General features: G+C 38.0%; 3 protein-coding genes across 6 annotated transcripts in view; 1 reads left to right on the top strand and 2 right to left on the bottom strand.

Moving 5' to 3' along the window:
• Window positions 1-475: 475 nt before the first annotated feature.
• Window positions 476-13234, top strand: LOC307150902 (uncharacterized protein). Of its 4 annotated transcripts, none has more exons than XM_079858522.1 (24): window positions 476-662; window positions 955-1190; window positions 1287-1351; window positions 2400-2679; window positions 2842-2939; window positions 4735-4858; window positions 4972-5085; window positions 6476-6601; window positions 6692-6796; window positions 7036-7224; window positions 7725-7951; window positions 8081-8348; window positions 8906-9007; window positions 9162-9296; window positions 9383-9456; window positions 9869-9953; window positions 10054-10135; window positions 10923-10999; window positions 11084-11185; window positions 11268-11308; window positions 11936-12002; window positions 12100-12291; window positions 12813-12873; window positions 13038-13234. In XM_079858522.1, exons 2-24 carry the CDS (start codon window positions 1011-1013, stop codon window positions 13133-13135), a joined length of 2892 nt encoding a protein of 963 aa, XP_079714648.1. In that variant the 5' UTR covers window positions 476-662; window positions 955-1010; the 3' UTR covers window positions 13136-13234. The 4 variants fall into 4 exon arrangements, with proteins under 4 accessions (XP_079714648.1, XP_079714650.1, XP_079714649.1 ...); XM_079858523.1 differs by having other exon boundaries at window positions 549-662; window positions 1004-1190; XM_079858524.1 differs by lacking the exon at window positions 12813-12873.
• A 2455-nt stretch (window positions 13235-15689) lies between these two features.
• On the bottom strand, window positions 15690-19060 carry syt18b (synaptotagmin XVIIIb). Its single transcript, XM_079858536.1, has 2 exons — window positions 17959-19060; window positions 15690-17660 (listed from the first exon to the last, which is right to left on the bottom strand). The coding sequence occupies exons 1-2, from the start codon at window positions 18101-18103 to the stop codon at window positions 16645-16647; spliced, it is 1161 nt and encodes a 386-aa protein (XP_079714662.1). The 5' UTR covers window positions 18104-19060; the 3' UTR covers window positions 15690-16644.
• A 264-nt stretch (window positions 19061-19324) lies between these two features.
• The window catches only part of arid3b (AT-rich interactive domain 3B), a 31800-nt gene continuing 28169 nt past the window's right edge, over window positions 19325-22955 (bottom strand). Inside the window, exons 7-9 of the mRNA XM_079858528.1 lie at window positions 22326-22622; window positions 22156-22245; window positions 19325-21482 (exon numbers count right to left, since the gene is read on the bottom strand). Coding sequence (XP_079714654.1) covers window positions 21322-21482; window positions 22156-22245; window positions 22326-22622 — 548 coding nt within the window. The 3' untranslated portion in view covers window positions 19325-21321. The remainder of the gene's footprint in view (window positions 21483-22155; window positions 22246-22325; window positions 22623-22955) is intronic.

Here is a 22955-nt window from a genome sequence, read left to right on the forward strand (position 1 = left end):
AGTAGGATTATTTTGAGACTCTGGAAGACAATGAAACCCCCAGAATTGAAAGAGTGGGCCAGTGCAATGGTAGAAATGGCATCTTATGAATCTATGCTTAACCGACGATGTTAGAGAGGAGGGATTGTCTCCTTGGGAAGAATTCTGGACACATATTACAGTAAGGTCTCAAAATGAATAGATAACCACTTTGTGTTTTGTCTTGTACTGTATTTTATTTCATGGTCAAAATGTGCCTGTAGGAACCTGTAACCCTGTTTTTATCATATTGTTGTACTCCTGTCACCTATCAACCTTCCAAAAGAAGCAATAAAAAAACTTTAATTCAAAAAACTAAAATGTAAACGCTTGACAGCCCTAATATAAATAGATTATGTCGATTATGACTCTTAAATATATATTTCATCGTTGTTGACTGGTTACAGTTTTTTGACAGGTACATGCCATGGTAAATGTTCATCATCTTACCTTCCAGAAATAGCCTCATGAGCTCAACAAATGATTATTCACTGAAGAGGTGGGTTGGACACACACTCTCTGTGTCCTGTATTATGACAGTCACCATAGATACCTGCTGCCAAGCTTTCTTTCAGCAGGAAGGTACTGAGTGTGCATATCGAAAAATCAAGGAGGAAAAACAACCTTAACCAAGGCTAAAAAAGGTATGTTATTCTGTTCTGATGATTATGTACTTGTAAATTAATAATAGACTGCATTAGTGGTACATTCATCTCAATTAATAGCAGGCTGCTATGAATACTTACTCTTAATAACATGCAAATTATGAATGAGTAAACACTACATAACCCTTTCTGCAACAGAGGCTATCAAGTAACCAAGTCTGAATGAAGATTATAGCAACAAATAAACATACAACATTGTTTCCATGTTGCTGTGCCACTCTGACGTGCTCCGTTCAAACTCTCTGGTTCGTGTGAAATTGTTTTGTATAAGGGCAGGACAATCTGCAGTTGAGTACACAGTATCTCAACTCACTTTCCAGAGCTCTCATGAATATGGCCAATTGGAGAGGAGAAAGACGAAGCCTTTCACCTTCAGATTTCTGGAATGATCAGGAATGGGATGCTGACCTGGGCCGTAGATCTTTCCGGCACACTCTTAGGTCTCTAAGTCCCCTCGCTCTCTCGGATCTTGACTTTTGGGATAGTAGATCTCTTTTTAAAGCTCGGGTATGTACAAACTGAAGCTGTGGGGATGAAAATATTTTTTCTTCTTCCCCATATTCTTCTTTTATGTAATTTTAACAAACATTTCCCTTCCTTCAGAAATCTCCAGCATGGAGCTGTAAGGGCTTACCTGGATCGACTCTCCGCCCAAAAATCAGCACCAGGTTAGTGCTTCAAAGTCACCATGAAATCAAAATGGACATTGCCATTATGGAACATTGCAGTATGATTTATCATTCTGTACACATCATTTATTTTATTCATGCGCCCTCATAATCTTTAATCAAAATAACTTCTCCCTTGTGCAGCGTCATCTCTTCTCTTCTATGATGACGTGTTTACTGGCATGAGGGTTTCATTCAAACGCAGCTGGTGCCTTCTTGTGCCTCAGTTATTCGACTCTATTTACTGTATATTGAATAACATAGTAATAGTAGGCCTATAAGGTAATTTTGTTGAACTGTTTGGCTTGTTGCTAGAATGATTGTTTTGTACCTAAAAGATAATAAACAGGTAAGATTTTCGTTTCAAATCAACATTTCATGTCTCCGTCCTTATTTATGTGGTGAAAAGCTGTCTAATAAATGATATGACTGTACATTATGTTTTAAAGTTGGCAAAAATGGACATTTCTCACATTCCTGCTGTACATTTTGAGTTTTTTTGGTGGGAACACACCTCCAGTACACAAGGGGGCGATAGTTACCTACAAATGGCTGTCATTCAAAAAATGGCATGAAATTGAAGTTGCAATTGTCTTTTCTTATCTATTGTGATGTATATAGCGTGTATAGTGAAACGGCTTCTCGAACATGAAAGATTGTAGGTCAGGACTTGATTTTGTCCATTGGGAATTGATTGGATGGTTGTGGTTTGCTATTGGTGGATCTCATGTGAGTAACAGGTTGTCCCGCCCTCACGCCAGTAAACATGTCATCAGAGAAGACGCTGCAAGAGTTATTGGAAGTTATTTTGATTAAAGATTATGAAGGCAGGTGATTTAAAAAAAGTATGTTCTTTGTGGACGCTTTGCGTTTAATGAGCTAATAAAATATATATTTTGTGTCTAATTATTTACTTATGTGGCAAGTAGCCGTATAATAAGCGGGATAATGTACATCAAGCCGGTTGTTATCTAAAAAATAAAATGATGTGGCTGGATGTACATTATCCCTTACTTTTGTCTCATACTTATTGTTCTCTCTGTATCAGCACTCTTGGCAGTGAGAAGCAAAAGGGCTCTTTGGGCATGACGAGATGGTCATCTGCATCTCGCTTGGCTCCAGAAGGAGCTCCACCATCTCGCTCTTCTTCTGAGGACTTTGAGCTCAGAGCTGCCCTGGAGGAAAGCAGCATGAGGAGGGAAGAGCTCATCCAGAGACTCCGAGAGGCCAAAGGTCACTTGGACACTCAGACAGACCGTTTGAAAACCAAAGGGTCTCAGCTTCAACAAAACCAGAGCATCTCAAACATTCTGGAGATCAAGCACAAGGTATAGATGTCTTGCTTCCTCACCAACTGAAGCAGTTTGAAATCAACTGACTTTTGTGTTTTGTTTGATATTGGTTTGATTTGCTGAAAAAAGGAAAGAGATATCAAAGTCTGCTGTTGTATTGAAGGAACACTCATCCCTGTTGATTTTCCTCCCTCGCAGCAGTTGTCTGAAGCAGTGAGTGCTCTTGAACAAGACAAGGAAGCTGCAGAACTGAGTCGCTTTGAGGAAAGCCGTCGCCGAGGGGAATTACACGACAAGTGAGTTATACAGTCTTTGCGCTATGAATGGAAGGTAACACTTTATTTTACAGTGTCCTTGTTACATATGTTACATGTACTTACCATAGTAATAACAGTAAATTATGCATAATACATGCAACTAACCCTCAACCAAATCCTAATCCTACCCTATCCCTATAGTAAGTACATGTAGTTGATTAATATTACTCAGTACTTAAATATATAATTTCACTGTAACAATGACACCTTAAAATAAAGTGTAACCGAATGAAATCTATACATGATGTAACAAGTACACTAAACTAACATTAAACATGCATTGCTACTTAGCACTACAAAGTATTTCATTTATGCATACAAAATTTACCATTCAAAAGATTTATTTAATGTTTTACAAGAAGTCTCTTATGCTCACCAAAGCTGCATTTATTTGATCAAAAATACAATAAAAATAGTAATATTGTGAAATATTATTACAATTTAAAAAAACAGTTTTCTGTCTTAATATATTTGAAAATGTAATTTATTCCTGTGATACAAAGCTGAATTTTCAGCATCATTATTCCAGTCACATAATCCTTCAGAAATCATTTTAATATGCTGTATTTTTGCAAATTTACTTTTAGGGTACTTCAAAAGAACAGCATTTATTTAAAATAGAAATAAATGTCTTTAGTGTCACTTTGAACAATTTAATGCATATACTGGCTGAATAAAAGTATTATTTGTTTAAAAAAATAAAATAAAACAATTTTGGACTGTACTGTGGGGTCCAAAAGTCTGAGATTGCATTGAAAAATTTTCTCCCCTTAAACCTGGAAATAAACACATTTTTAAGATGTGGAAGGATTTTTTTAAAAAAAGCATAATGTTTATTGAAAATAAGTATGGAGAATTTTGCACTATTTCTTGGTCACACATTTGCGAAATTAATTGATCATGCAGCTTTGTACGGACGCTAATTTTTAATGAACTTTTCACTCATTGCTATGCCAATAGTATAAATTGCAATGAACATTTGTCAATTAAAGGTACACTATGTAACTTATGGCTCTGTGTGACTGTGCTGATGAATATGGTGATCCTACTGCTTATTAAACATTTATTTATAGCTTTAACCAGTTTAGATGGAAAGGATCTCTAGGATCTGAAGATGTTACTGTCACTATACCCATTAATAGACACGGTACTTCCTTAAAGATAAATTCCAGCACAACAACAACCATAATGTAGTGACCCTTCACAAGAGATTATGCTTTACAATAAACTTTGTTAGAGGGCAACATTTGTCAATTTATCTGTTCAATAAAATACTGTACTCACCTATTGAGTTATAAAAACACCATCACCGCGTTGCTTTTACATTTCAAATCCCTCAGCCACTTCTGAAAAGCCAAATTGATTCTCGTTTTATTATGAGCTTTGCCGCATTTTCTTTTTTGCCAGCAGACTCTCCTCTGTTCGCCGTGTGTTTAAAATGGGTGATTCCCTGGAGGTTTGAGATTAACGTGCTTCATGTCAAACTTTCTCGCTCGTTGTGTCAACTAACCGTATGCCACTCCTTTTCTCTATTTACGGATATGACTGATGTATGTATGCAATTTCCTGCGAAAACCATCCCGACAGGTCTACAATATAAACACTTTTAATAGGCTTACCATAGTGAATCAGTGTAAGACAAAAGCACGTTTTGGAAGATGGATTGATGATGTTTTGACTTTGAACAAAAAAAAAAGTTACACAGTGTCCCTATAAATGTGACAAATGTAGACCACGCTGCATTGATATGTTGATTTACTCTATGTAAACTAAGAGTTGTGCAGCTTGAGTTGGACATTTTGAAGATGAGATCGAACCTAGAGAGAAGGACTCCACCCACATCCCCAAACCCACTCAACAGAACTCTGCCTGCTACAAAAGACGAAGCCCTCGGAGAGGTAGAGTTCATTATGTGTGACAAAAAACCCTAACATTTTACAGGATCACAATAACAATTGAAAAAGAAAATGAGAAAATTCCATCTCAATCAACTATGGTTTTGCATTCTCAGGTTGAGAATGAGATAAAGAAGCTCAGAGAAGCTCTCAGAACGGCAGAGGAGAAAACAGGCGACCTGGAATATGAAAAAGACAGTGCATTGAGACGGCTCCATTCCTCTGAAGAGGTTAAACATTCATTCAAAGTTTGTTAAAGGGTTAGTTCACCCAAAAATGAAAACTCCGTCATCATTTACTCACCCTCATGTCGTTCCAAACTTGTATGACTTTCTTACATAGAAGTAGAACACTGACGCAATGAGGAGATCCAGTCAGATGATAAAATCATATAATAAATCAAATAATAAATGAGAAATAATCATATTTTATCCACAATCAGGAGTTAAAGTTTAATAAAGAAACATAACATGAACAGTTAAGTCACACTCTAAGTATAATATTCTCACCTAAAGAAAAGCAAAGTTGTCGAGAGCGCTCTTTCTGTAAGATCGATCGCAAAAGAGCAAAGGTCTGAGCCCAAAGTATAGACTGACCTGTTCAGAATTCTCTCTCTCTCTTATGCTGAACAAAGCCTGGTTCCTCTTTCATGGTATATTGAAGCAAAGCAGCCCCACCAGACACCGCTACAAGATTAAACATATCTGGCTTTGATGGTTTCGCACCCTAGGGTGAGAGTACAGACACACATCGTTCTGGACCATATGTGTCAGGAAAGATGTCTTTTCTGCAGACATGATAGTTAAGATAACATCTTGTATAACTTTAACAAAAACATTGGCTCCACTGTGCTCTGTCTAATGGAAACTTTTAGACTTCTGCTAACATCTTACAGAAAGAACAAAAGGTTAACCTAAGTCAGCTACATAGAGACATCAAGATTAATAAGAGAAAAGCATTGAACATACTTTTCAATGATGATAATGATAAACACAACAAATGACGATTTTTGTGTCATCACAGTTTTTTTTCCAGACACACAATACAGAAATCTCTCGTATCAGGGGGACATGAAGGAGGAAAGCACGGTCATTCGAAAATACTACCGGGTTTATACTAATACAAAGCTTAATGCTAATCGGTGAAGTATCCCTTTAAGGACCTATCAGCCTGAGCCATTTAGAGTTTCATTACAGAATTTTGTATTAAAAACATTTTTGTTAATTGAAATAAAATAAAATATAAATATAAGATGAAAAACTTAAAACTGAACTAAAATGAGAAATGCTGAAAAATGAGAAATCAATTGAACCATTAATAGTAATTTGAAAAATATAGAAATAATGGTGACAAAATTACTAAAATTAAAATGAATCTGAAATAGTATATAAATAATACTAAAATAACTCTGATCCAAAACAACTCTTTTATGACAAAAACTTCGACAGAAGAACGAAAGTCATACAGGTTTGGAACAACATGAAAGTGAGTAATCGATGACAGAATTTTCATTTTTGGTGAACTGTTCCTTTAAAATTTGGTCATTGTGATTAAAGTTAGCATAAATGCACAAAAATGTTATTAAGATTAGATCTAAAAAGTATGCAAACATTCACCTAGGGTAAGCAAGAGGCAATAAAGCAAGCAGAAGAGTTGGAGCAAAGACTGAGCATCTCCGTCCAGACCCAGGCAGAGCTTGAGGACCGGCTGAATGAGTCCCGCAGCCGCCTGGGGCAAATGGAGCTGGTACAAGCCAAAAAGCTGTGCTACACTCTCTAATTTTTCATTATGACATGACCCAATACTGCCAGATTAACTATTATCTCTCTTCCTCAGGAAAAAGACCTGTTTTCCACTAAGACACAGAGACTAGAAGACAATCTGAATGACTTAAAGGTCAAACTATCTGGTGCTTTAATGGACAAAGACCGTCTTGTCCAGGTCTGATTGTTAACTTACATTACACTTGTCATTTCTTATTAACTTACATTGGACATTAAGTGGCGACCCCAACACAGTATAATTTTTTTTATCACATATTACATTTATCATATGCATTTACCATTGATTCCCCCTGCTGTACTTGACCATTTCTGGGAGATAACCCACCAGTTGAGTACCATTGATTTAAATTAGTTAGTTAAAAGCGATGACCCTTCTGTGTATGATTGTCTGTAAAGGAGAAAGCAGAGCTTCATCAGAGGATTCAGACTCTGGATCTGCAGTCACAGAGGGAACAGAGGAGCAAACAGGGCTTCAATGAGCAAGTGTGTGAGCTCCATTCTGAGATATCTCAAGCTAAGAGCCAGGCCAACAAACAGAAGATAGAAACCATGCTGATGAAGGAGGAGTTGCTTTCTATTAAAGAGGTCACCGTTTACACAAAAATATAAAGCAACACAACTGTTTTCAGCATTAATATTAATCATAAATGTTTCTTGAGCAGCAAATCAGCATATTAGAATGATTTCTGAAGGATCATGTGACACTGACGAGAGTAATGATGCTGAAAATTCAGCTTTGATCACAGGAATAAATTACATTTTAAAATATATTCAAATAGAAAACCGTTATTTTGAATTGTAGTAATATTTCACAATAGTACAGTTTTTTCTATATATATATATATAAGTTATAAATATATATAAGTTATAAATATACATATAACTTATTTCATCTGGTAAAAAACATTCAGGAAAGTCAGATCATTTAAAATAATAACATGAGAAGATAAGCATTAATATTATATAGGCTAACACAATAATTATTTAAGCCACTTAGATTGGCATTCATTAAAATACTTTTGGATCTTAGCTAGTATGTTCTGACTTGCTATAAACAACCTTTTCTTAATGCTTTGGACATTCAGTTGAATGAAAAGCTGTCGTCGGATCTGACCAAGGCTACAGAGAGGCTACAGGAGACCCTTAACCAGCTACACGAGCTGGAGGCACAGAAACTGATCCAAACCAATCAGATTGCGGCACTGGAGACTGAGCGCTTGCAGCTGATTGGAGAGAAGGAAGAACAGAGGAAAACGTTTGATGATGGACTTCACGAGAAGATTAGAGAGCTGGGAGAGAGATACCAACACAGGTATGATAGCACTGTCCATTATTTAACTTGTCCATTATCAAAGTATTGTTTGAAAATGAATATTAATATTGATTGTACAGATTTTTTTTTAAATGTCTCTAATCCTTATTATTCATTTCATATATCAAGGGAACTGCAGGGCAATTTGGAGCAAGAAAATCATACTCTGCAATTAAAATGTCAAGACCTGGAAAAAAAATTCCAAATCTTGGAGGTGGAGTATAAGCAAAAAGAGGAGGAGCATCATCATATGAGGGCGGAGTTTGAGCGGGACAAGGAGGAGTTAAGGAAAGTGGCCGCTCACTGGAACAAGAGATGGCTGGATGTGGCGATGACGTTATGTTCGACACAGGAAGAACTTGATGAGCTCAGGAGTCAACAGCGTGAGAATGACAAAGTAACTTTCGTTTTTTAATATTTGGTCCCCTTTTTTTGGTCTAATTTGACCATTTGGCAAGTGTGTAGTGTTACTGTGGTATGTTCCCTAGTGAAAAATAAATTTACTAAAATGTATTTGAAATACATTTATTTTATGCTAAGTATACTACAAATATCATTACATATTTATGTACTTAATATAAATACCCTGCAATTGTACTTTTAGTATACTAAATTGGTATACTTTAAGTCTGCTAAATTGTAACTAATTTTGTACTTAATGTACTTTAGTTATCCGGAAATAGTGCTGAGGTCCAACTAAAGATATACTTAAGTAGCCTATATTTGATTGTGCTAAAGTGGAACTATTGCAAGTATACTTTAGGTACACTTTAAATTTCGGCTTAATATAAAGAAATGTTCATTGTGCAATAAAGAAGTACTCCAAATCAAGTATGTCAGTAAATATGTTAATGGATTTGTAGTATACTTAATATGAAAAAAATATATATTTTAAATACATTTTGGTAAAGGTTTTTTTCACTAGGATTAGTATATCTATATGCTGTCTTACAGCGAGAGGCTGATGTTTTGGAAGTGCCACTAGATGACTGCAAGGGACAGAAAGAGCCTGAGACGGACAGAAGCCATGGGCACCAGAGACTCATGGGTAGCTCTGTATGTCCTTTGTTCTTCTTCTTTCCATCCTGATCTCATAGTCAAAATTTCCCACATGATCTTTAAAAGTTTTAAATATATTATATGTATGTAAAGAGCTATTTAGTGATGTTGATTTGAAGGCCAAACAAAGTTTTTTTTTCCACCTCCCAAGGTGTCTCTTGAAGACATGGAGGAAGACATGGAAGGAGAGTTAGTGCAGGAGCTGCTGAGGGTGAGGGACATGCTGAAGATCAGAGACACTGAGCTGGAGGAACGGCTACAGGAGCTGAAGTCTGCTCTCGCTCAGGTGGGGCCTTGCAAACTTCACGGAAATCTGTGTAATCTTGGTTGGTTTAATTTGAGGATGGAGATATGATTTTTCATACTGTGCAGGTGTCACAACAGAGCGGTGAAGTCCAGAGGCTGGAGCATCTACTGGCAGAGAGAGATCAAGAAGTTAAAAAGAAGTATGTATTTTACTAATAATTCATCCCCATACAGATAAAGTAAACACACACATACACAGTATATACAGTATATGATATATATATATATAAGTATATGGCTTCATGAAATTTATTTTTTTAATTGAAAATATATTTCATTTAAACCCTCTAAGACCAAAATCAATATGTACTGTACTCAATATGAGACAAAAAAATGAATGATGATGGGATATGAAAATGAATAAATCATGTGACTGTTTAAAGGAGTCAGACAAGTTCAACAGAACAAAGGACCCCATTTATTTCCAGTGGGGGGTTTAAACGGTCATGTAATGTGACCATGCAGTGCTATTAAAAACAAGTAAAACTGGAAGCAGTTGCGTATTGTTCCTTTAATGTTTCATGTCATCAACTCTTTTTCATTCTATCACAGGAATCAAGATCTGAAGAACCTGGAGATACAGAGGATAACAGAGAAAGCAGAGGCTCAGATCAAGATATCCGCCCTGGAGCAGGAGGTACAACGGCAACCATGACTTTAAAAGTTTCTCACAGCAGAACAGATTAATCTAATGATGTTTCATTATGCCACATCTTTGTGCCTCTTACCTCGGGCAGATTTTTGGACATAAAGGGCTTCAGTCGAGAGAGGGAGTGGTCAGTGAATGCAGTCCTGAATCACTGAAGGCATTGCTAGAAGGTATCTCCACATGCTATGATTGAGTAAAGCCTGCAAATTTGTTGCAATTGCATTAACACAAAAGCTCCTAGTTATGCAAGCTCGATTTCACACGTTGTTGTGTTCCGAAATGTGTCAGAATTCAAAAACACAATCCAAGAAGGCATAGCATTTACACGAGATGGGGCTCTGTACCGCATAAGCATTAGCAAATCTGCTATAAAAGCGGTGCAACAGTTTTAAATTAAAACAAGTTATGGCTAGCTACCTGAATACTAACTCATACTGTTTCAAACAGGGGGTTTTGGCCTTTGAAATCCACATTCCTGCAAAGTTTCGCTCCAACCATAATCAAACACACATGAACAAGCTAATTAAAGTCTTCAGGAGTACTAGAAAGTTGCAGGTGAGTTTGATCAAGGTTGAAGCTAAACTCTGCAGAAAAAAGTGGATTTTGAGGGCCAGAGTTGAGTTGCGTTTAACTCATACACTCGCAAACTTCTCTTAGCACTTCCCCCCGGGGGAATCCCCACCGCCATTTTGAAGTGCGTTAAACTACGTCAAGTTGGCGAAGGAAGTTTATTTGGACAGACCCTCAATCACTCAATTTGAGTCTACTCAACATGTACACTTCAGGCAGGTTAAAAAGCACAGCCATTTGTAGGTGACTCTATCGCCCCCTTGTGTACTGGAGATGTGTTCCCACCATAACAACTCAAGAATGCACATTTTGTACAACAGGAATGTGTTACCTCAGAATTCATGTTCCTGGCCTAAAACTTTGCTTGTGTTTATTTTGTGGCCCCAGAAAACAAGAGGCGAGCTGAAACGCTTGAGCAGGAGAGAGACCAAGCCTTACAAGGTATCAGCCTTGTACCTTATCAGGTAATGATTGCCGTTTGTTTGCACATGTGTGCTAGTGTTTATTCATTGATACTTAGCTTCTTTAAAGTGAATTTCTTTCCATAGGGTAAAGCAGAGAAAGAATCTCCACCAGAGAACAAAAACCAGAAACCTGTTAGTTCAGACATTGTAGATCCCAACCAACAGAGGAGGCTAGTCACTGAGCAGGTGCTATACAGTGTGCATATAACACTTCATCATACTACTTACTATTATAACATCCTTATTTGCTTCTATTTCTGTGCTACAGCTGAAAAGTCTGTTCAGAGAGAGAGAGCAACATGGAGAAAGGTCAGTAGTGAACAATGAACACACTGTCAGTTGTCAATCAGTTTGATTCATTATCTCCCCCCTAAAGGCGGGTTTATTTCCACTCCTTCCTATATAAAAATGAGACAGTGGGGAAATTCCAGACTCAGAGGCCCCAACACTCTCCCCTCCCCCTTCTCCTGTTCCCAACTGAAAATCTGTGGAAAAATCAGTAAGTGAGCCGCTTAAATGGATGGACTGACACACTGAATGGGAGACACAGAATAAGATCAGGTGTGTCTCACTGCTTTTATCGAATTGAAGGAAATCCTTAAATCACAAGTTTTTGAAATCAAAAAAGAAAGTAAAACACTTCCTGAAGTTTTAAGGAGTTTGACTGGTGTTTGTTTTGTCTTGCTTAGTTTTCTTTGTTTGTTAATCAAATCCTTTAGTTCTAAATTGACAGCATATAAATGCTCCCAACTTTAACTCAATATATCTGCGTGAATCCTGGCTCAGGGAAAGGAGTGGGGGTGGGAATGCTGGAATTTTCCCAGTGTCATAATTCACGTTTGACAGGAGAGGACATAAAAGCCCAACTGGAGAGGAGGCCATAAATCATTATTTTTTTGACAGAAAATGTTTACGAATATCTTGTGTACTATTAAGATCTCCAGTGTTCCCAAGAAGACCTAGCTTGGTTGAAAGCGGGGTCCAAAATGCTACAAGTATTAAGGTAAGCACATCGTTTTCAAGTGGTAAGTTTGTTTTTTGGCCATAAATCATGATACCTTTTAATACTGAAATTAATAACAGCTGTGTGACACATTTAGAACTGGAATGCTGTTGACACATTAAACCATCCGGGAAGAAAAACACAGAAACTGGAGCAAGAACTCCAGCAGGGGGCAGCAAAGGGGTCTTCATCCCAGATTTCAGTCTCTCAGGGAGGATCAAAGACGTCTGAGAGAGGGGAGGAGCAGAAACAGTCAACCAACCAGAAGCACCTCAGCAAGACGGCCCAGGTATGTTATGATAAAGATTATCGTTGAGAATCTACTTAAGAACTCTACCTTGCCAGTCATATTTCAATAACATACTTTAGTTCTGTTCTAATTCTAGTATAATTGAAGACGAATTCATAATCATCCGACTGGAATCTGTGATATCTTAGAGAGGGAAGTTTTACAAACAAAACAACTCCATGCAAGAGCACATCAGGCCATAGACTCTAATTGAAGTGTCCTGATCTAACATTTTGTCTTAATCAAAGAGCATGCTGGGATGGAGGGGCACATAAGCAGCTTTTAGGGTTGCAGGAGGGCGTCTAGGGAGGATGAGGTCAGAAGCAGGGATAAAACACAACAGAAACCCTGTACTAAATGAGATTTCTAATGTTGTATAGTTGTTTTATTCTTGCAATAGTTAGAAAAGAACTGCAATGGGATAAATAGCTTTTATGCTGTGGTGTGATATTATGAAAATAAATGGTGAATTTAAAAAAAAAAAAAACATTAAAATATCCTACACTTACTTTCCCCGGCAGATGTCAGCAGTGAGAGATAAAAAGGAAAATCTAAAAGAGAGAAATGAAAATCTCCTTAAAGGTGAAAAAAGTGACAAAAGTCCAATCATATATTGAAATTGGGGCCAAGTTTTGAAAATTTGTGTGGGGTCGTAATTATTTGTTTCTGAATGTTACATTTAAATGTTATCCATACATCAGTAATTTATTATTATAATTGTGTTCCTTTCTGTCTTGCTGGTCCAGCTAAAGTAACATCTCCTCATCTAAGCTTTCCCCTGGGCTGCAAGGATGGAACATTCCTAGCAAGGCAGGTTGAGGTTTGTGACTCGGATACAGAATAATCCATTTGAGGAGAAGGAAAGGGAGCAAACTGCTGGAGTGATAATAATCCATCGCAAAGATTCATACTGCACTGACAACTTATCTATATGCACCTTCATTTCCATACAGTACAGTTAAGCTATTAAAAATGAAACTAATTTTTATTAGGATGTTGCCAATTTTTCGAGATGGTCCTCACTGCAGAGCATAAAATCCGGGGGGAGGAGTCGGATAAAATCCAACTCCTCCCACCTTACATACCTAAACCTACCAATCTCCACCCCCTGATCCCTAAACCCACCCCTAAATCTACCCATCTCCACCCCTAAACCTACCAATCTCCACCCCTTATATAAGATCTGACTCCTCCCCTCGGATCTTGTGTACTGCATTGAGGTGCTACTGAATTTTTCAGTGTTGTTGATTAGTACTGCTTGAACCAACTGTGAGGCACATTTAAAATTTGACACAAAACACCAATGAAGTCAGATAAAACTTTATTTTTTTTAAATTTGCAATTATCAATTTTTCTATATATACTATTTTTTATTGTCTTGAATGCCATTTGCAGGTTGTTTTCTAAAGACATTGTTCAGAGATATTTTATTTCACTGATACATACATTTGCACTGAATCTATATAACAGTAACATAATAAAATATGATTTAAAGAGATTCATTTCTAAAACAATAATAAAAAAAAGTCTTCCAACATAGGGTCGAGGTGATTAATATCTATCCATGGTTGGGTCAGACTTGAGGTCATCATGTCAGCTTTTCATTTTGCGCTTATGGTTGAATATAACATGATGAAAGTGAATAGTTGGATCAACTTTAAAAAATTACTTCAATTGGTAACACCTAAAGAAATTAAGTTTTCTCAACTTAAATTATCACGTTTTATCGTGAAAAACGTGATAATTTAAGTTGAGAAAACTTCATTTCTTTAGGTGTTACCAATTGAAGTAATTTTTTTAAGTTGATCCAACTATTCACTTTTTACAGTGAGTATCCACTTCATTCGTGCTACAGTGAATCTGTCCCTCTTCATCTGCCTCCATAAACATGCCCAATGACATGAAGTAGGTGCATCTCTGGCAAAAGAAAAAAGTGAAATATTCAATAAAATATGCATTATAAAGAACCAATCACCAGACCATGGTGGAGATTGATGTGCACATGATAGTCTATTAAAAACATATACATGATCCATACTAAAATGATTTAGAAAGGCCTTTTCATCATTCTCTACACCTAAATATCAAAACCCGTGTTCATGTGTAGTCACAGAACATGTGACGTGCCATGAGATTTCATTGTGGTATCTATCTATGGGGATAAATGCTATACAAGTGAATGACCTCATGGCCATGAACTCCCATTGCTGAGGTATGAGCAGATCTGTAATAAAAAGGATCGGACTGTCGTCTGAAGGATTGAAGAGGGAGGGGGGATTAAACTACAATGTCATTAAAATAGGCTGATCTCCTGTGGATCTTGGATCCTGTAAGACAAGCATTTAATCCTGAACATTAAAAGCAAACATTTAGGCTTAGTTTATGATGGATAAATCCTTTAGCTTTTACATAACAGTCATGTAAGCTGGACTTGCTGTATGCATATCATGACAAACATATTCATTTATCTGATAGGAGGGATTTGTGGTGCAATATGCTTTCATGTACTCCCAGGACATTAAACAATTTTCTGGGAACTGTTTTGTATTGTTTTTAGACAATATGTTACCTCTTGACATTTTAAGCTTTTTGTAATTTTTTGCTCATGTAGAATTTAAAACAGGAAGTTGTGTGTTTTGTGAGGAGATTATGTATGACTAATTTGTTTGCTTCCACAGGACAAAAAAGTTCTTCCAAATTTTTTAATAACAATGGAAAAGGGAATTTTTCAGAATTGTTAGCCTTTCAGTTAACCTTTGTGCATCCATCGTCTGATGGTGACATCTCTAGTCACACAATAAATTCATGCCAGCTCTGTCCATCACAAAGTTATGATGCATATGCCACTTCAGATGTGCTCACCTCAAATTTTTTGGCCCCACCCTAACACAAAACTGAAACTGTTTATAAAAGGCCTTGTCCCAAATGCAACCCTCATCTCTACACCAAGTCCACACTTTGGTGATTCTGCTAAGACTGCCAGGTAGAAGTCTGCTGTAAAGTCTGCACCAGTATGATCTTGGCGAAAGGGCACATTGATGGTATAATAGCACACTTCTGAATAATAAAATGATTTATGTCCCCTTTTGGGATGGAAAATGTTTGTGAGTCTGGGCAGGGATAAGCAACCCAACTCCTTGAAGACTACCTTCCTGCAGACTTCAGTTCCAACACACCTGCCTGTTGTTATCAAGTAATCCTGAACACCTTGATTAGTTGGTTTTTGCTGTGTTTGATCAGGTTTAGAGCTAAACTCTGCAGGATGGTAGCCCACCAGGAGCAGAGTTGGCTATACCCCTGTTGAAGGGAATTCCATTTATAATTTTAGGCAGTCTTCAACTCTAGTCCTGGAGGGTAAGTGTCTTGTAGACTTTAGTTCCGATTCCAATTTGACCCACCTGTTTGTAATGTGCAAGTAGTTCTTAGCACGTTGATTAGCTTTTTCAAGAGTATTTGGTTAGGGTTCGAGCTAAACTCAATAGGACACTGGCCCTCTAGTGTTGGAGTTGAAGAGCCCTTTTTAGGGTTCAAAATGGTGGGGTTCACTGGTATGGAATTCAGTGTGGTCTACATCAGTGGGTGCTTCTCATTTCTTATTTGTGCATCCTCACTTTCTTTATTCGCATCTTAGCTTCAACCGCTTAGGATGCGAGGGAAGGATACACCTGTGTATCCTCGCTCATGACTCCTCAGGAAGCTTCCTCACTCCTCGTTCCTCACCTCCTCATGGTACAATTTGAGAATTAAGATGTCCTTCAAGATGGCTGAGTCCAATTGATTTCCGGGTCACAGGCTGGAGGACCGAAGAAAAGAGGAAGCATCAATTTGAGTATTGAGAAGCACCCAGTGTTTCTGAACTCCAGTCCTGGGGACCAACCTAACAGAATTTTTTAGAAAACTCACTAATTAAAACACCTGATTCAGCTCATCAGTCTTTTGAATAGACTTGAGAGACATCTAAAACATTCTGGGAGGTGGGTCCTAGGGAGAGAAACACTGGTCGACATGATCTATAAACTTGAATAACTAATATTGGGCCGAGGGTACCATTTGGGAGAGAATGAGAACATTGTATTGTAGTTTCACCTGGAATCTGGTTGGTAAAATTGTCTGTTTTCAGGATCAGGACTTTAAGCTGATGGACTGGTACTGCAACAAAATGAAGAGCTGACCGTAGACCTTGTGTCCTCTCTGAATCTTGAGATGTCATTTTCTAAGGGACATCAATGTTCATATCTTGAGCATGCTGAATAAAATATGAGCCACTCTTTTCCTTTGAAAGAGAACAATGAGGTGTAGGTATTTAAGATGTCCGGATTGATGTTTAAGACTTGTCTAGTCTCGTAACAAGAGCTATGAAGTGACCTTCTTGGTCTTGTCCACAACTTGCCTTAGTTCTCTAACGCATGTGACAGGCCTGTCTGGTGTCCAGTCCAGACTACTGCAGCAAACTTCCAGCTCCTCAAATAAGGATGTCTTTGGATTATCCTGAGTGAAGACGGCCAGTCTGAGTATGCAACTCTTAAGGCCTTCTAAAGATCCGACATTGACCACCAAGTTCTGTTTATAGAGTCCAGAGCTAAGGTTGTAATCTTGGGCAGATATAACCAGAGGTCCAGGGCAAAGTGGGGGAAGCCTGACCTGGATAGTCACTTCTTCTAGATGATGGACTACACCAGTAATACCAACTAAGGATAGAGTGAGTGTGTTCTGTGTTGAAGAGAAGGTCAGGGTGAAGTGCAAGAAGGGATCTGAGGTCTTGCTGCAAGAATTTGAACCATAGTTAGGTAATAAAGGTTCTTCCTGTAGTAGGCCTTGAGTTTGAAGTTGAGAGAGGGTGCAAGGTGATTGTAGGTTAGGAATAGTGAGCCTTCTGTGTTCACTGAATGAGTAACTATCCCCAGCCACAGTGCAGTGACGTTCCAGAACCTTACGTGTCTTTGCGAGAAGGCTACGTCTTGGTAAAGAGGGGAGAGAGGAGCGGCCACTGGCCATGGGCTTGTATGGAGAAGAGGAGACAGCTGGAGAACTGAGTCGTCTCATTTGGAAGCATGACGTCTGCTTGTTAACTTCCGAGAAAGCAGTGAACTCTTCATCTGATGGTGTAGAGCTCTCAAAAGCAGATGGGTAGTCTAGAACCTCTCCTTCCAGCTGCTCATACTGCAATTTGGTAAATGTGGTTCCAGATGAAGGGGAGGAACTTAATGCCACAGTCACATGATCCACAGAATCAGGGGGAGGGGGGGTCCTCACAGTCTTTTCGTCTTTATGTGGTTTGTGTCTGGTTTTTAACCAACAAATTACGCAGCCCAGGATAAGGGATAAACACAGGACCACCAAGCCCACACTCAACAGAATCTGTAGGTGGACTGAAGAGACAGAGGCTGGTTAGAACAGCATTTTAATCCGAAACTATCATTCTAAATGACAGAACAACTGTTAAGTCGTAATCCGCAAACAACGGAAACAATTTAATCCGCATAAAGTCAGTGTTCAGTAACAGAATGGTAACAAACCAGACATGAACTGCAGTACTTAAATTTGAAATCTAAGTAATCTGAATAATGGTTGGTTTCTCAGACCGAATGGACAACTACTTGTTCACAACTTTCCTGGCAAACACACCTAAGTATTATATAGTTTGCTTAGAGGTTAGGTCTACCATACCTTCAAGTTGCTTTGTGAAAAGCACCTGCACCAGCAGCCAGAGAAACAAGAGAACAATGATTCCCTCGATCATTCCCTTACAGCTAAACATTAGCACAGACTGCCACACAGGTTCCCCAGAGTTCTCCTCCTCCTCAGTAGGCATGATGACCAAGGAACGCCACAGCTTCTCACCGCATCTTCACCTTCTGGAGTAACATCACGTATCTTCACAGGGGTGACTTCAGAACTGTGAACTCCACTCCATCTGTATGCATCTCTAGAGTTGAACAACTCTGGTTTCTGTCAAATGTTCTACAAGACACTAATGTCCTTTTCTAAATTGAAGTCAGAACCGAATTTTTTCGAGTCTTTCTTTTGTCAAGATGCTTTAAGATGAACCTTGAACATGTTTCCCAATTTAAAGCAACAAGATCAGGTGTATAATACCATCCATCAAGTTGTCCGAAGCAATTTTCTATATGATTAAATTCCAAATTGTCGTTCAGTCTAAATAAAATCCAATTTATTCTGCTTGTGGTCTTTCCTCTCCTACATCTGTCTTTTAGTTATATCCAGAGCAGTAATCCTCTCCACTGACTCCCGTGGTGAGAGACTAAGATGAGTTTAGAGGGGTTGTCCAGCTCAGGACAGGGGCGGGACACGCCAGAGATGGGATAGACAATATACTGGTGATGGGTCAAGGACAACCATGCCATGTGTCCCACACTGTGCCTATTAAAAAAGGCATCAACGAAACAATCCCATCCTACCACCCCCACAAAACAGCATCTGTCACATCCACTGCGATTTCTGCATGCAATGAAAACGTCGTAGTTAATGTCAATTGCTGTTTTAAGCAGATACAAAGTAAATATGCATTTCATTATTACATGCACTTCCCACTCGTCAATCTTATCAGACATTAATGAGGATTACGAAGGCAAATCTATAAAATCAGACCGAGTTGTGGACACAACTGTTTGATTTCAAAAGCATAATAATAATGTACTGCCTCTTGGTGTCTTTTGACATGAACTGCATCTTTCCTTAAAACTGATTTCAATGTGCACAACCATGCATTGTGATAAATTTATTTAATAAAGAAAATGAAGCCTTTAAGAACCATTATTTTCATGACTTCTGTCAAGAGTAATTTGTTTGACTTTTTTCTTTACTTTTGAATTTTGATTACTTTTTATAGACTGTATGAATAAAAATTGGGGTAAATGCAATGTTTACATTTACTTAATACGCAAAAATAAACCAAAATAAAATAAAACTAATATGACCATGATGCATGACTGCAATTAACTTCAGATAATCCAAAAAGAGTAATAATATCCTACACAAAGAGTAAGAAAAAACTCAAAAACACAAAAATCTTGCATCAGATCAGACTTTAATTTCATTGTGTAAAGTTGCATGTGTCTATACAGTGAGGTCATCAAAGAGGATAACAAACACATGGTCTTTGGTTTTCAGCTATGCAATTATCTGAAGAATATAGAAATTAAAACAGAAGAAATTAAAAGTGTCTGTATCCCAGCAGGTCCCAGGGTCAAGCAAATGCAGGATTTTAAACGGCTAAAAAGCTAATAGTTAATGAGGCTAAATCAGCATGGGTACATGAACATAACCAGCCAACAAGCCTCGATTGCTACTGGAAGTTTATTGGAAGAACAGTTGGAAAGACAGTTTATGCAATAATAATCAATACTTCATGGATATGAGATCTAACTCTTCTAATAATCTCATCTCACACTCCAGTATTAACGTTCTGCCTTTCACCATCTTTACATTTCTGAGGTATTTTGCTAATTCATTACCTGAGGTGTTTTTTGCATTAAAATCAGCAGAACTTCTGAGGTAATTCAGTGATGCAGCAAGTTGAACTACATCCGAGGTAAATCCTGACTGAGGTAGCTATTTCAGTCCCACACTGACCGAGTTATATCTAGTGTCATTCGTTTCAGAAATGAGACTAAGTTCTGAAGTTAAAATTTGTGAAAAAAAAAAAAAAAAGAAAAAAAAAAAGGATTTCCTGAGAAACTCGCTTTCCAATATGGAAAGATATGTGAGGTCTGAAGTTCAACAATAAAAAAAAAAAAAAAACATCCAATCTTCTTTTGACTTGAATGTTATCCTGCTTTTCTGTGACCTGGTTTGTTTTAAAAGGAACTCGTATGCGCACCAGAGTAGAAGAATAGTACATTAATCAGGGCCCTTATTTATGAGCCTGTACATGATCGTCCAACGCACAGAAATGATTGACATGTGCGACACTAACTGTGCATGTCGACATCATTTCTTTTCAACCATACATTGTCTTGTGTCTGAGGTAGAGAAAAATCTTTCAACCAAACTGTTGCCTGTAAATATGTCTTAATAATAACAAAAAACCAAAACCTGTCAGCTGCGCACCCTGTAAAAAGTGATCAGTTGACTTGACTTAAAAAAGGGAGGAAACCCCTTCCCTTAAAATTAAGTAACTGAAAAAAATAAGTTATGTGGAATTGTCAAGTTCACATAACTTAATTTTTTCAATTATGTGCAACTTAAAAAAAAAAAAAAAAGAGGAAAACCCGTTGCCTTAAAATTAAGTCAACTGATCATTTTTTACAGTGTAAAATGCAATCAAACTCAAAACTCTTTTTCAAATCATATTAATATTTCTTTACCTAGAAGCTAAAAAAAACAACGGAAATAGAAAACGATAAAATCAAGTAAATACATTTTTAAAAAAGAAAAAATATATGTGACCCCTTTTCTTACTGAAACAACTTTGCAACATTAGATGGGGATTGTAGCCTGCTTTTAAAATCCATCAAATTAGACAAAAAAACAACAACACAGCAGTATCATAATCGATCCTGAGTCTTTTAAATTCACTGCAGATGAGGTAAATTCAGCAAACTTTAAATAAGAGAATTAATAGACAGCAAAAAAGAAAGTGTCAACCACAACCTCACAGATGTGACTTTGGCAGAAGTAGATTTGATCATGCCGTGATTGCTTTGCAGATCTTTGTGAGAGAATGACTATGAGTGTGGAAAGGCATGATTACGCGATCACCGAAGTGTGTACGCTGAGGTATTCTGTTGAATCAAACATGTCTAAAAACCTTCTCAGTCCTGAGAAAACATCTTGAGGAAAAGAGCAGGTGGGGTCCGTGATGAGCTTTAACAGCTGATGAGTTTGTAAAAGTGTATGTGTGTGGTCCTCCCTTCACTGGAAGGAAAACACAGCTGCGAGCTTGTGCAGGAGGCAGACTGTGATTTGCTAGACCGCCTCTAGAGGGCAGAGCGACTCATGCCGCTCCAGAGGAAAGACTAGTTTAGGGTGGACTGATGGGGTGTTTGGTACAGGGAGCTGACGGTTAGGTTAGGGTGACCCGCCTGTGGCCGGGTCCACAGAGTCAGGACCCTTTGAGGAGGAAGAGGAGGAGGAAGAGGGGATACCGGGACTGAGGGTGGAGGTCTGGCCTGGGAACATGGCTGTGACACCGGTGGGAGCAGCTCCAGACTTCTGGGCATATAAGGATCCTGTACAGAGTATTAAAAAAACCCTGCATTTAGCAATTTACTTCATACAGGAATACTTCAGTATTATACATTACTGTTTCAAAGTTGGGGGTCATTAACATTTATTTTTTGATTTTTTTTTTATAATTTTAATGTTACAAAAGATTTTGTTTTCAAATAAATGCTGTTCTTTTTTAACTTTCTATTCATCAAAGAATCCTGGAAAAAAAATGTATCACAAAAAAAAAAAAAATCACAAATGTTTCTTGAGCAGCAAATCATCATATTCAAATGATTTCTGAAGGATCATGTGACACTGAACGTACATTAGTACTACAATATAATACTTTTATGATCTAGAATACTTGTAGGCTTATTGAAACTTTGTGGATCCTTATGGAAATATTCATGGAAATATCCTCAAGGCAAGTATAAATAAATAAATAAATAAATAAATAATCAGAATAAAATGAATTAAACAGCCAAGATCTACAAGCGTTTTAAAATATTAAATTTGTAACCCGAGTGTGCTAGTAACAATCAGAATGTAAGAATTAAAAATAAAATTCTAATACAAAGGATTTTCTGAGGAGCCGGCCCAATCAGTGGAAAGGGGGTCTTGGAGTAACCCGAGGTTAAGTGCCTTTAACAATATTGGACAATCCCACACGTGTATAAATACAATAATACACACCTGAGTAAATAACCCCGTTGACCTCCACAGACACAGTAATGCTAGCAGAGCCATTAGAAGAAATGCTGAGAGACAGGTCCTGTTTGTCCTCTGAAAACAAGATACAAATGTCAATGACACACTTAGTAAGTCACTGTAGATATTTTGGATGAAAACGCTGATGTGCTCACCGCGGGTGCTGGTGTTGTTCATCCGCAGGTGGGCTGGGTTCACCTGTGACGCCATGGCCAGCAGGTTTTGTTGGAAAGCCTGCTGCAGTAGCTTCTGCTGTTCCTCTGCCAGACGGGCCATCTTCCTCTCGGGCCCCTCCACCGCGGCGGGTCCCGCGCTCACCACTCCAACACCCATGCCGGTCTCCAGCCTCTCCCTCAGCTGCTCCAGTGTGGCGGCACGTGCCAGCTGTTGCTGATGCCCGAGAGCCAGCGCCAGACGACCTGGCAACATGGAGGCTGGACCGTCCTCTGGGACTGAGGAGAGGCCACAAAAATCTTGAACTCAATCTGTTACTATATCACATCCATAATGTTAATCAGGATGATATCATCCTGTGCATGTTCACACCAACATGAAATGCATTGTACTTCCATAGTGAGATGCAGATAGAGATCTATCTATCTATCTATCTATCTATCTATCTATCTATCTATCTATCTATCTATCTATCTATCTATCTATCTATCTATCTATCTATCTATCTGCACAATTTGCTAGTTTTGATTCTCTGATTGGTGGAGATTTCTTTGCAGAATCATGGGTAATGTAGTTTTTCCACCTGGAATTCCACTGTCAAGAAAGGTAAG

This window comes from Squalius cephalus (genome assembly GCF_949319135.1).
Source record: "Squalius cephalus genome assembly, chromosome: 23".
Taxonomy (NCBI): domain Eukaryota; kingdom Metazoa; phylum Chordata; class Actinopteri; order Cypriniformes; family Leuciscidae; genus Squalius; species Squalius cephalus.